The sequence below is a fragment of the Rhinatrema bivittatum genome, chromosome 4 (genome assembly GCF_901001135.1).
Source record: "Rhinatrema bivittatum chromosome 4, aRhiBiv1.1, whole genome shotgun sequence".
Taxonomy (NCBI): Eukaryota; Metazoa; Chordata; class Amphibia; order Gymnophiona; family Rhinatrematidae; genus Rhinatrema; species Rhinatrema bivittatum.
The window spans coordinates 67,850,748-67,865,167 of record NC_042618.1 but is presented as its reverse complement, the minus strand read 5'-3'; the positions used below and the strand labels follow the sequence as shown (position 1 = coordinate 67,865,167).

Below are 14,420 nucleotides of genomic sequence, written 5' to 3'. Positions count from 1 at the left end.
CCCCCCACCCTCCTGACCCCCCCAAGACCTGCCAAACGTCCCTGGTGGTCCAGCGGGGGTCCAGGAGCGGTCCGGGAACGATCTCCTGGTCGTGGGCCGTCGGCTGCCAGTAAACAAAATGGCGCTGACGGCCCTTTGCCCTCACTATGTCACTGAGACCGACCAATAGCAGCGGTCGGTCTCAGTGACATAGTGAGGGCATAGGGCCATCGGCGCCATTTTGTTTACTGGCAGCCGACGGCCCTATGCCCTCACTATGTCACTGAGACCGACCAATAGCAGCGGTCGGTCTCAGTGACATAGTGAGGGCATAGGGCCGTCGGCTGCCAGTAAACAAAATGGCGCCGATGGCCCACACCCAGGAGATCGTTCCCGGACCGCTCCTGGACCCCCGCTGGACCACCAGGGACGTTTGGCAGGTCTTGGGGGAGTCAGGAGGGTGGGGGGTTGTAGTAAATTAAGTCGGCAGGTCTTTGGGGGTCAGGGGGGTGGGGGTTGTTAATTTAAAGGGTTGGGATGGGGGGGGGGGTGTTTTGGGGGGGGAGGGGTTCCCAGAGAAAGAAATGTTTTCTGATCTGGGGAGTGGACCGAAATGGTCCTCCCCAGACCAGAAAACAAAATGGGGAGAAAAAAAAAAGCTATGCACTCCCCTAATTTGCTCCATAAGACGCCCAGACGCAGAGCCGGTTTAGCACAATTTTTTTTTTTTTATTTTCCCCCTCTGAATCCTAGGTGCGTCTTATGGTCAGGTGCGTCTTATGGAGCGAAAAATACGGTAAATTGTCTGACCTGTCCAGAGAGCGGAGCAGAAATAATAATAAAAAAAAAAAAGATTCATAGAAAAATTGTTCAAATACAGGAAAATTATTCAAATAGGAAAAGAAAAAAAATTCCAAATTTGTCAGAGTGCAGACCGGCCTAGTGTTGGTGCTGCATGCTGTCATGTGTATTTGATTTCTGATCGCTTGGCCAGCTGGGGATGCTGCAGGCATCACTTATTGGTGCCAGCTAGAGGCCAGACTTAAGGTCCACAAAAGCCAAATTATGGAGAGATTTGTAGTTTTCAGCCTCTGGCCAAGGAGTGTCACTGCAATAGCTGGTTTGAGGTGGAAGAGGAATATAAATATAAAGAAAAAAAACCCCACCCAGATAGTTTGCAAATGAAGGCTTACGGCACTGAGGCCCAACAGAGGCCAGGCACAATTGAACTGGAAGCACAAAAGGAACAGGAGAAAATTGACGGGCCAAAAAGATTAAAAAAAAAACCAAACAAACAAACCCCCTCCCCCCTTAAAGAGTGATATAAATTCAGATACAGAAGAAAGTTCAGTAAATAAAACATGCACCAACAAATTTTCAGGGCTGGATAAATCCCAGGCATCGCATATATTACATCAAATGTTTGGTCCCTCCTGATACCAGTAATCAATTGCTTCCTTCCCTCCCTTCCCTTACTTTCCTAATATTGCCAATAAACTGCTTTCTCTTGGGAGAAAGTTCTACCTCCTGATGTCACTGATCAACTATTTAATTCCCACTCTCCAGTTGTCAGTGTTTTGGAGATGGCTCCTCTATCTGGAGCAGATTTGTCCAGGACTGTTCATATTAATCTCCCTACCTGAATATTTGACTATATAAAGTTTGTTGGTGTTTTATTTGGTTTAATTTACTTAAAGAAAAACTTTTAGAAGTATCTGATAGCAAGCACCTGAGTGAGGAAATCATCTGAAAGAATAATTTGACTTCTCCAGGAGTCTCTCTCGTAGAGCTGCACAGATTTCTCTACTGGAACTGCCAGTAACTAGGAAAAGAAAATATTATAAGAAAATAACCCATCTAAAATTAACAGCATAGTATATTGGACTTGTGACAGAGCATTCCTTGGTTGACAGAGCAAATTTCACTGTATATGGGGATAGCAGTGTTACAACTTTTGCCAGAAATATTTAACCCTTTTCAAACAGCATGCATTTGAAATTCATGGTTGTGCGTGGAACCGGTGCAGGTGCTCGGAATCTTTGTGCATATATATTCATGTGCACACTTTCAAAAACTGAAATTATGCATGTAAGTCATTTCTCCACCCCACCTCCTCTCCTCTCCCCCTCACCCAGAACGCCTCTTTGTAGTGCACATAAAATGTATGTGCTAAATCACTTTTGCTTACTTTAAGTACACAACCCCCTCCCAGGTAATTTTTAAAAGGCCTTAAACACACATAAGGTGAAACAGAGTTGCTTACCCTGTAACAGGCGTTCTCCAAAGACAGCAGGATATTAATCCTTACACATGGTGACATCATTAGATGGAACCCAGACAAACAACTTAAGTCAAATTCTCTAGAACTTTGACATCGCACACTGAGCATGCCCAGCATACCCTATTATACCATGAGTCCCACGCGGGGTCCCTCTTCAGTCTTAAAACATAGAATTATATAAACTAAAATAGAAGAAACCCAACTCCACGGAGTGACAGACAGGTTTCTTGAGGACTAACATCCTGCTGTCCTCGGAGGACACCTGTTACAGGGTAAGCAACGCTGCATTCTCCGAGGACAAGCAGGATGGTAGCCCTCATACATGGGTTAATCTCTAGCTACAGGCTGCTCTCCAATATAAAAGGGGACCTACAGATACCCAAACCAGGTGTCAATGGGCACAACAACAATGGTGCTATTGGTAACAGAGGGGGAGACAGCCTGAACCCAAACAAGATTAAGCGGGGACAGTTGGGTTCTACACCTCAAACAGATTCCGAAGGACAGACTGGCCAAACTTACTGTCATTCAGCCATACCTATCCAGACAATAGTGAGATGTGAACGTGTGGAGCGAACTCCACATCACAGCCTTGCAGATCTCCTCTATGGGAACTGCTTGCAAGTAGGCCACCGATGCTGCCATGGCTCTGACAGAATGAGCATTGACATGACCCCTTTGATGCAATCCCACCTGGGCAATCTGCTAGCCAACTGGATAGTGTCTGTTTGGCAATGGCAATGTCCAATCTATTCTTATCAAAAGAAACAAAAAGTTAGGTAGACTGTCTATGGACTTCTGTCCTCTCCAGATATAAGGATAAGGCTCACTTGCAGTCCAAACAGTGCAGTGCATATTCGCTTTGGTGCAAATGGGACCTGGGAAAGAATGTTGGCAGGACAATGGACTGGTTAAGTCTGCCACCACCTTAGGCAGGATCATAGGGTGCGTGCACAAGACAACTCGGTCATGATAAAAATTAGTGTAAGGTGGATAAGTCACTAAGTCCTGGAGCTCGCTGACCCTGTGCGCTGTGGTGACTGCCACCTTCCAGGTCAGGTACCTCCCTGCTTGTTGACCTACCACATCGCTACATGGTTGTCGGTTTGGATCAGGACAACTTTGTTGGACTGCTGATCTCTGAAAGCCCATAGCACGTACCTGATCACTCAAAACTACAGGAAGTTGATTTGACAACAGCTTTCTGAGCAGACCAGAGACCCTGGATAGTGAGCCCAATTACATGATCTCCCCAGTCCAAGGTAGACGCATCCGTGGTGAGGACAATTTGGGTAGGAAGGGTCCAAAAAGAGATCCCCCATTCCAGATTTGAAAATACCCACCACCAGGATGAGTCCCAGAGGGATGAGGTGATTCGGATGCAACCCTGGAAGTTCTGTGTGGCCTGGCACCACTGTGACCTCAGGGTCAAGCACATGGATCCGACATCCCCTGCCTGAGATGTGCTCTTGACCAGCCAAATCATCCAGATAAGGGAAAACATGTACCCCCAGCCTGCAGAGGTGCGCCGCCACTGCAGCCAGGCATTTCTTGAAGACTCATGGGGCTGACGCTAGCCCAAACAGTAACACCCGATACTGGAAGTGCTGTTTTCCCACCACAAATCGGAGATACTTCTTGTGACTGGGAAAGATCTCAATGTGAGGGTACACGTTCTTTAGATATAGGGAGCATAGTCAGTCCCCTTTTTGCAAAAGAGGAATCAAGGTGCCCAGGGAAACCATCTTGAACTTTTCTTTTTTGACAAACTTGTTCAAGACCCTTAGGTCTAGGATGGGACGGAGTCCTCTTGTTTTATTTGGGATCAAGAAGTACCTGGAGTAAAATCCCCTCCCTCTTTGCCTTGGTGGAATAGGCTTGACCGCTCTGGCTGTTAAAAGGGAAGGAGAGCTCAGTTAGAAGTACCTCCTGATCCGAAAAGGCCTAGAAGAGCTTACCCACTGCGATGCTGCAGCTCTGTAGAAAAAGAGACTGAAGAAGGGACCCCTCATGGACACATGGTATAGGGCATATATTGGACATGCTCAGTGTGCCAAGTCAAAGTTCTAAAACTCTGACATAAGCTTTTCATGTCGGGGCTCCATCTGACTGTGTCACCCATGTGTGAGGACTACCATTCTGCTTGTCCTCAAAGAAAATTTATTCTTACCTGATAATTTCTTTTCTTTGAGTCTAGCCAGACCAGTCCAGATGCCTGGGTTATGCTTACCAACCAGCAGCTGGAGGCAGAATTACAGGTTAACTGATGTTATCACATATAGGGGCCTGTGGTGACTGCAGCCTGCCATGTAACAAAATAGATAAAATATAACACTCCCCCTCCCTACCAAATGGCTTCCAGGAGAGAAATTTAGAAAGAAAGGTTCAAGAATCCCCAAACACCTTCTTCCTAAAAGGAATTAATACTTACCAAACACATGTACTTCAGTAGAAACACTCTTCATAAACAAATTCAGCTGAGAATGAAGTTATCAGAGAAGAATACTTTTTACTTTCCTCTTCATCCAGCCAGACCAGTCCAGGTGCCTGGGATGTACCCAAGCTACTCCTGTAACAGGCAGGACACTGTTAAACCTGCTGTCAACGTTCCTGAGCAAAAAGAATCTTCCTTTCTGGCTCTCACATCCAGATGACAGAGCTTTGAAAACAAATGCAAGAATGACCAGGCTGCCGCTCTGTAAATCTCTAGAGAACAAATCAGATGCAGTTCTGCCTAGGAGACAGTCTGTGTACTGGTGACGTGTACTCATACACATTTGGGCAATGGAAGTCCTCTGGATACATAAACTACACCAAATCACTTCCTTAATCCAACAAGCTATCAAACTTTCAATGTCACTTCGCCCTTTCTTGGACCACCAAAACCAAAAGAGATGGGCCGACCTCCTGAAGCCATTAGTGACCTTCAAATACCACAAGAGAAACCTCTGTACATATAAATGAAGTTGTTCATTGTCCTCCCTGCAAACCTCTTTCCCAAAGTACTGAAGACACACCACTTGATTAAGATGAAAGGCCGAAAACACTTTGGGAAGAAATGATGGAACCATCCGAAAAGGGTTCCTGCCAGACAATGCCTAACTCCGAAATCTGCGAGCAGAACAGCTCAGTACCTTGAAAGTGAACAACTTGACCGAGGCCTCCCTCAGTGGCTCGAACGGAGAACCAGAAAGGAACGCTAAGATGAAATTCAGATTCCATGAAGGAACAGAATCCCTTGCCAGAGGTCAAATATGCTTTACTCCTCTAAGCAATTAAGACACCTCCTGATAAGATTACAAAGGCCTACCTAATCATCTGTCTCTGTAACAGCCTATTGGCTGCTACCTGTATCTTCAATGAGTTAAGGGCCAAGCCCTTATCCAAGACATCTTGCAGAAACTCCAAAATCACTGGTACCAATGCCCTCCTTGCTGTAGCTTGCCTAGCAGCTCCCCAGCCCTCAAAAATCTCACAACTCTCACTTATGCAGCAAGATTGAAGACATCCTGACCCTCAAGACAGTATTCACAAATAACCCCCTCTTTCAGTAGCCAAGTATTCTCAAGAGCCAAGCCATAAGACAAAATCGAGCTGGATCTTCATGCTGTACTTGAACCAGCAGACCTTGTTTTTGAGTAGCAGCAAGGGATGGCTGTTCCACAATCTCATCAGGTGTGCACACCAGGGGCGCCTTGGTCTATTTGGGAGTTAACAGAATCAGGAGACCATGATGTCTGGAGATCTTCTGAACCGCTTTGCCTACTAGAGGCCATGGGGGAAACACATAAAGGAGACCTACAGCCAACCATCCTTGAACCAGACTTCCCCTTTTCTCTTTCCTGCAGCTGAAAAACCGGTCCACTTTCACATTTCTGCCTGTCACCATCAGGTTCATTACTAGTACTCCCTCCATTTGGACACTATCTGTCAAACGCATCCTGGAGATAGACTTCATTCTCCAGGATCCAAGACAATACAATTAAGAAAGTCTGCCTACATGTTCCCTACTCCCACTGTGTTTGCTGTGGAGAGAACTCTCATGTGCTTCTCTGCCCATGCTAACAATAAGTCTCGCCTCCGCCACCCCCTGAGGATTTTTTGTTCTACCTTGGTGTTTTCAAAGTCAACAGGATTGGTATTATCTTCACTTGTCCAAATTAAATTGTCATAAATAAATTTTGAGAACAAAGCAAACAGTGTGTTAAGGCAGTATGAAGTCCAGCCTGATGGTTGTCAACCTAGACTTCATCCTGCCTTAACACGCTATTTGCTGCATTATCTTTCTTTCCCCCTTCCTTTCTCCCCGTTTTAATTTTTAAATGTTTTAATATAATCTAGTCTGCCCAACAAGCTCCCAAAGATATCAGTTTCCCATACTTATCAGTTTCTTAGACCACGAAGGTCAGGGCTCTTGTTGTTACTATTTGTGTCCAATTTCCATTCACCCCCTGCCGTTAAAGCAGAGAGCAATGTTGGAGTTGCATCAGAAGTGTAGTATCAGGCTTTTTGGTTAAGGGTAGTAACCGCCACATCAAGCAAGTTACCCCCATGCAAACTAAACAATTCAATGTCCTTTTGGTTGTTGTCTGAATCTCTTTTCCTCTTTTCCCTCTGCCATTGAAGCAGTGAGCAATGATGCAGTTGCATCAACAGCATGAAGGCTTATTGGTTAAAGGAAGTAACCACCACACCAGCAAGCTACCCCCATGCCTCTTACTTCATATTCCCCTCCCCTTGCCTTTAGGGATCCACAGTGTTTATCCCATGCCCTTTTGAAATCTTTCACCGTTTTTGTCTTTACTACCTCCCCTCTGGAAGGGCATTCTAGGCATCCACCACCCACTCCATATAGAAATATTTCATGACATTGATTCTGAGTCATCCTCCCCAGAGTTTCATTTCGTGACCCCTAGTTCTACTGGGTTTGTTTTTTCCCCCCCCAATGTAAAAGGTTTGCTGTTGATCATTAAAACCTTTCAGGGGTCTGAAGGGCTATATCATAACTCCTCTGCTCCTCCAGGGTATACATATTTAGGTCCATCAACCTCTCCTCATAAGTCATTTGATGGAGACCTCCCACTATTTTGGTCGCCCATCTCTGGACCCCCTCCATCCTGTCCTCTGTCCCTTTTGATATATGGTCTCCAGAACTGAACACAGTATTCCAGGTGAAACCTCACCAAGGACCTGTACAAGGGGATTATCACTTCCTTTTTCTTACTAAATATTCCTCTCTTTATGCAGCATTCTTCTATCTTTAGCTATTGCCTTGTCACATAGTGTCTAGCAATCTAAAGATGGCGAAGCAATCACCCTAAGATCACTCTCCTGCTCTGTGTACAGCAGCCCTTCATCCCCCATCGGATATAGTTCTTTCAAATTACTGCATCCCCGATGCATGACTTTACTCTTCTTGGCACTAAATCCCAGTTGCCATATCTTCGACCACTCCTTCAAGCTTCCTTAAATCACGTCTTATTCTCTCCACTCCTTCTGGCATGTCCACTCTGTTGCAGATCTTAGTATCACCCACAAATAGACAAACTTTACCTTCTATCCCTTCCGCAATGTCGCTCACAAAGATGTTAAACAGAAGCAGTCCCAACACCAATCCCTGTGGCATTCCACTTAACAGATTTCTCTTCAGAGTAGGTTCCATTTACCATCACATGCTGTCTTCTATCCGTCAACCAGTTTGTAATCTATGCCACCACCTTGGCGCTTACTCCCAAGCTCCTCATTTTGTTCACAAGTCGTCTATGTGGGACCATATCAAAGGCTTTACTAAAATCCAAATAAATCACATCAAGCACTCTTCCCTGATCCAATTCTCTAGCCATCCAAATCAAAGAAATCAATCCAATTCGTCTGACAGGACCTTCCCCTGGTGAATCCATGCTGTCTCGGATCGAGCAACCCACCAGATTGTAGGTAGTTAACTATTCTTTCTTTCAGCAGAGTCTCCATTAATTTTCCCACCACCAAGGAGAGGCTAACTGGCCTGTAATTTCCAGCTTCCTCTCTGCTCCCACTCTTGTGAAGCTGGCCCACCACCGCTCTTCTCCAGTCACTCAGCACCACTCCCGTTTCCAGGGATCTTTTGAACAGGTCACTCAGCGGATCCACCAGCACATCTCTATCTCCCTCAGTATCCTAGGATGAATCTCATCAGGCCCCATGGCTTTGTCCACTTTCAGTTTCCTAGCTCTTCTCATACATTCTCTTCCGCAAATGTTTTTTTGTCAACTCCACCCCCATCCACAGCCTTGTTGTTATGCTTCGACTCCTGAGAGGGGAGGAGTTAGCAATCTGTTATGTACGAGCTCCTCTGGAGGGAGGAGCTAGCAATCTGTTATGGTTAAACTCCTATGAAGGGGAGGAGTTATCAATCTTGATAGGAAAGCTCTGTGTTAGAGCTAGGAGTAGGAGGAGGAGTTAGCAAGCTGTATGAATCTCCTCTCCGTACGGAGTTAGCAATCTGTAGGAATCTGCTCCTGTGGAAGGAGAAGTAGTAAAGTGATATGCTCAGCTCCTGTAGAGGGAGTAGTAACAAACTGTTAATGAATCTGTTGCTGAAGACTCCTGGTAGAAAAGGAGTAGCCATCTGTTACCAGCGGAGTGCTTGGAGAGGACACTCAGCTGTGGAGGAATGTAGATAGGTGAATCCTTGGGCCGATGGCAGATGACTGTGCCCCCATGAGGATATCCTGAGAGGGACCACCGGCTAGGCTTGAGTATGGAGACAGACAGATAATTCTTTTATTAGACAGATTAGTAGAACCACCAGAGGTGGAGGTAGTGAGCTGCTGTGCCCGGCAGGGCTGAAGTCCCTCAGGTACTGGAACCACAATCCCAGGGTTGCTGAGCTGTAGAGAAACTAAAGATAGTGAGTAGACAGGGTATGCTGTGTTCATAGCCAGAACTGGATGACAGTTCTTTAGAAAGCTCAGTAGCTGGGGAGCCCTTGGAGCGTTGGTTGGCAAGCTGAACTTCTAGTTCGCATCTTACCGTTTCTTTTTTAAATAAATGTTCCGCATATGATGAGGCCCCCCACCAGCCATGCTATTACTCTACTTGTGAGGTGGTTAACCATGGTATCTTTACATATGTTTTATATTCTATGATTGATAGTGCTGTATTCACAGAGGGAGTCTATACCATTCCCGATTGTATCCTCGGATATTTACTATGCTCATTCTGTGCTGGGATTGGGGGGGGGGGGGGGGGGAAGAGGGGAGAGGGGAACTATTCCAGGAGAAATGAGACCTGCAAGTCCAAATAAAGTGGATAATGGACATTATGTGAGGACAGATGACATACCATTAAGAATACCGTTCAGATGATGTTAACCTTGTTCAAGTTACATTGTTTTTCTATTTGTATTCCAGTACTGTTGGATTTGTTCAATTGCAGTCCATTTAATAAAATATAAATTAAAAAAAAAAAAAAAAAAAGGAAAGCTCAGTAGCTGGAAAGGGTTAGGCCCTCGAGGAGCAAGTACCAGGTTCCAGGAAAAGCTCTGAGAGAGCAATGGTAACACACAATTGTCTGTATCTGTGATAGCTTCCAGGCAGTAGAGAATCTTCAGAGTGTTCAGGAACATGGACCCTCGAGGAACGAGTACCAGTCCCTATCGGCAATCTGAAATAGAGAAAAGAGAGCAAGGTCCCCGAGGAGCAGGTACCCCTGGGTAAGTCCGAGGAGGCAGAGTAGCTTGGGTAGCAAAACCTTTTGCTAACTCGATCCGTTAGCAATTTCTGAGACTTTTATATTGGAAGCGGATGACGTCAGTTCAAGGGGACACCCCCCGAGGTTCATGCCCTTGCTGGTACATCATTCAGAGCGCGCGAGCATCCTACGTCATTAGGAACATGGCGGATCCACAGCGTCGAGGAAGATGGCAAGAAGACGCTGCGGCAGCAAACTGTCCATCAGGCCCAGAGAGAGTCGCCACAGTGGTAAGGAGGGCGGAGTGAGGGTGTCGAGCAGCGACTGATGCAACACTTGTTAACCAGCGATGGTCCTTCTCCAGGGTCTTCCTTGGTAAACAATGAACTGAATTATTTAATATTTCCGCCTTTTCTTCGTCTCTTTCCACACATTGATCCTTTTCACTTTCACTATACTACTTCGGACCTTTTTCCTTTCTCTGATGTATCTGAAAGAAGTTTTATCTCCTCTACCTCTTTAGCAATCCTTTCTTCCGCCTGACTTTTTGCTTTCTTGATTACTTTCTTTGTCTCTCTCATTTTAACCACATATTCTTCCCTGTGTTCCTCTTTTTGGGATCCTTTATATTTCTTGAATGCTGTTCTTTATATTTGTATTTTATCAGCCACCTTCTTTGAGAACAAGATAGGTTTCTTATTTCTCTTGCTTTTGTTTACTTTTCTAATGTAAACATTAGTTGCCTTTGTAACTGCTCCTTTTAGTTTGGCCCACAGTTGTTCCACCTCTCTCATTTTCTCCCAGCCTTCAAGTTCCATTTCCAGGAATTTTCCCATTTCAACAAATTCTGTATTTTTGAAGTTCAAAATTTAGGTCTTTGTGTGACTTCTCTGTATCCTAGTTATTATATCAAACCTTTCCGCTTGATGATCACTGGTGCTAAGGTGGGCCCCCACCTGGACATTGGAGATGATCTCCCCATTTGTGAGCACTAAATTGAGAATTGTTCCCTCCCTCATGGGTTACCAATTTGTTTGAACAGAGCCCCTTGCAGGGCATCCACTCTCTCTCTACTTCTGTTAGAAGGGATCCTCCAGTCTACTTCCGGCAGATTAAAATCTCCAATAATCAACACATCTCCCTTCCTTCCCACCTTTTGGATGTCTTCAATCAAGCTCTCTGTCTAGTTCTTCCATTTGAGTAGGCGGCCTGTAAACCACTCCAGTAAAAATGGATACACCATCCCCTTTTTTAGGATAGCCCATAATGCTTTTTCTCTACCCGCTAATTCCTTGCAGTTCAATTGCCTAGATATTGTTTTTGACAAAGAGCTACTCCTCCTCCTTTTCTGTCCTCTCTGTCCTTCCTTAACAAGTTATAGCCCAGTATGGCCGTATCCCAATCATGAGATTCTGTGAAACATGTCTCCATAACAGCAACAATGTCCAAGTCCGCCTCCACTCCCGAGCGAAGGCACTGGAATTTTACCCTCTTGGCCTCCTCTTCCCGAGTAAAATGACAAGGAAAAACCAAAACACGTCTGAAATAAGATGGGAAAAATTCCACAGCATAGCTGTCCCTGATGGCTCCTAATCTGGTCTAAAGTAATCTGGACTCACCTCTGGCAAACGGCTGTTAGATGATCGTCTACCATTTGTTTCAAAGAATGGGTCCCTACACTTTCATTAGGAACGTTGGGAAGACCCAGAAATGCCCAAATTCCTTTCTTGTAGTTCCAAAAGGACTGAAATCTACCATAAGATCTAGAGCACAGACCACCCGAAGACCTTCCCAGCTTAGTTTGCCTATTTATTTATTTGATTTAGATTCTGCTTTTCAGCTTAGAATCCCGAAATCAATTACTAGGGGGGGGGGGGGGGGCGCAAACAAGAACCTTTTGGCTTATCTTTTCAGGCACCACAAACCAACCATCTTTTCATGTAAAAAATTTCCTTTAAACGGAAGTTTGGTCAGCCTAGACTTGGAAATAGAATCTGCAGATCAGTTCCCACAACCACAGCAACTGTTTGGCTGCCACAATGGACCATGCTCCTAGAATTCTGAAGCTTCTTCCAAAATAGCTGCCTCTAGATCATCTGAGAAGTCTCATCCCGATCTGATCCACCATTCAAAGCAATCTTCTGGAAAATTCATCTCACTTGGCAATATTCAGGGCCTACAAAGACTGAGAAATTAATGAAGACAATTCCTGCTTGTGAAATAGCCGTATTTATTTATTTATTGTTTCTTAATCACTTATAACCACCTATCACAACACTTTCAGGTTAGGCAAGAACCATAGAAGAGTCATTCTCTTCCTTAGTAGAGCACTCTCCCTCTTCTAATTTTCTTTCACTGTCTCAGGTCCAAAAGAGATTCATTTGATCTGGAGGACCCTGTTTCCTCCAAATTCTCATCTTCCTCTTTTCTTGACATTTTTCTTGCTGAACCACTCAGCAATAATTCCCTGGAGACATAGTAGAGTGTGAGAAGGAGGGGGAGGGAAGAGAGACGAGAGAAGACAATTTCATAGTAACAGCCAGAAAGCTTGCTCCAGATAAAAATCTGGAAGTCCATCAGCTATGCTCAAATCAAGGGAGGGAGTCCAAGACTATCTCCCCATGAGCTTTCAAATTTAATCCAATCCTTTGCTCGAAGCATGGGATTCTTGCCTGCTATCTGCTGGAGTCAGCGAATACTGGGAGACTGATGTTAATATGGGACCCTACCTGTTGTGACATCAGTGAACTCGTAAGTCTCTTGTCTCCATATACTGGTTGGTAAGCATACTTTAGGCAAGGTCTGGCTGACTGAAGAGGACTACCAGGTTTTATGCACATAAATGACATTGAAAAATATTCTCACAAAAAGCAATAAGTGGAGCTAGGGGAAAGACAACACAAAAGTTGTCCTCAAAGTTATCTTGTATTACACAGTGTATTTTCACTACAGTAGGAATGTCACTTTTGTAATGCAAGCTTTGCTCCATGAAACACGTTAGAAAGAACGAGGATTTGAAATGTTAACTGTATTAGGAAATCCCCTGATTATTAGAAATTCAGTATTTAACTAGGCTCCACTGCATTAACAGTGGCAATATTTAGCTATATATTTGTTGTATTCTGTGTTAAATTGAATATATTACCTTTGATACCTAAGAGGCATTGTTATGCTAACACATCTTCACTAGCAAATGCAGTGAATATCTCACAATTTTTATATTCAATATTACACAAATTTGATAAATGCATAGTAAGAGATCAAATGGCTTTAATTGAAAAATCATTTATATACCGCTTTTTGGTTCTAAGACCAAGCAAGGCATTGTGCAATCAATAAAAACAATACACACAGTTATAATATAAAACAACAAATAAAATACAAACAAAAATAAATTAAAACCACCTATGCCTTAAGACATCAAAGCCGCTCCTACACTTATTTCTACCCACTACCAATGGTTTCTATATCAGGATTTCAGTCAGATCTTTGCTTTGTATTTCAGTTTTCACAACGGTGCATACATTATTTGGAGAAGCCGGGGCAACATCTACTAGAACAGGGGTTCTCAGAGAAGGCCAGATAGGGGTGGTTTTCAGGATAACCACAATTAATATTCATCAGATGTATCTGCAAATATACAGTATAAGCACAAGGCCAGTTTGCAAAGTTGGTGTCCCTCAATACCACTCCTATTTGTAGGTCTCAAGAACCAAAGTTGGGAAACCCAGAACATATTACATTTCATTAAAGCAGCTCTTTTCAATTAACATTTCCTTATAGCAACAGAGTTCCAAATTTGAGACAAACAGAAAGGAAAGAATGCCAATTCTACCACAGGAAGATCTTCCATGATAAATCCAAACATTTCCATCCACATTCCACAGATATAGGATCTAACTTGGTAGAGCTTTTCCCCTCCGGTACAGACATCACATATGGAAAAAATAATTTCAAACAGTTCTGAATTGCTACTACAGGTGCCATAAAGCTAGATGAAATATTTCTTACCTTTCCAATTTTTGGTTGCCATGCAAGCCTGCAGATAGATTTTGCATTTACCACATCACTGCACTTCTGTAGCAAGGCCCGGCTCATCTCACATGCCTGGAAACATGATATTAGAAAACATTTTCTAATTTCCATACCTTGTAATTTTTTCTAGAGCAGATTCACATCACACAATTTCACTAACAACAAATGATTAACATGTGTGAATACCACCCAGCATATAATGGCCAAATGCATAAAAAATGAATTAAACCTCCAGAATATTTTTGAAGATAGGCTGGTAGGTGAATAATGTACAACATACCCTGGGTTTCACCTTTGAATTAATCTGTATGGAGCTCCATGCATCATAACTCAAGAAGGACAACGATCCCACAGCTCAGATACATCCAATACAGTGAAGTTTAAGCACCGTTTTTACGATTTAACACATTTGAAATTGTAAGCGTACTTAAACCTTGATTTATCATTTACAATA

General features: G+C 43.9%; 1 protein-coding gene across 1 annotated transcript in view; it reads right to left on the bottom strand.

The window, feature by feature from the left end:
• The window catches only part of WDHD1 (WD repeat and HMG-box DNA binding protein 1), a 247,833-nt gene that overhangs the window by 163,617 nt on the left and 69,796 nt on the right, over window positions 1-14,420 (bottom strand). The window contains exons 7-8 of the mRNA XM_029597432.1: window positions 13,943-14,038; window positions 1,709-1,801 (exon numbers count right to left, since the gene is read on the bottom strand). Of these exons, the coding sequence (XP_029453292.1) occupies window positions 1,709-1,801; window positions 13,943-14,038 (189 nt within the window). The remainder of the gene's footprint in view (window positions 1-1,708; window positions 1,802-13,942; window positions 14,039-14,420) is intronic.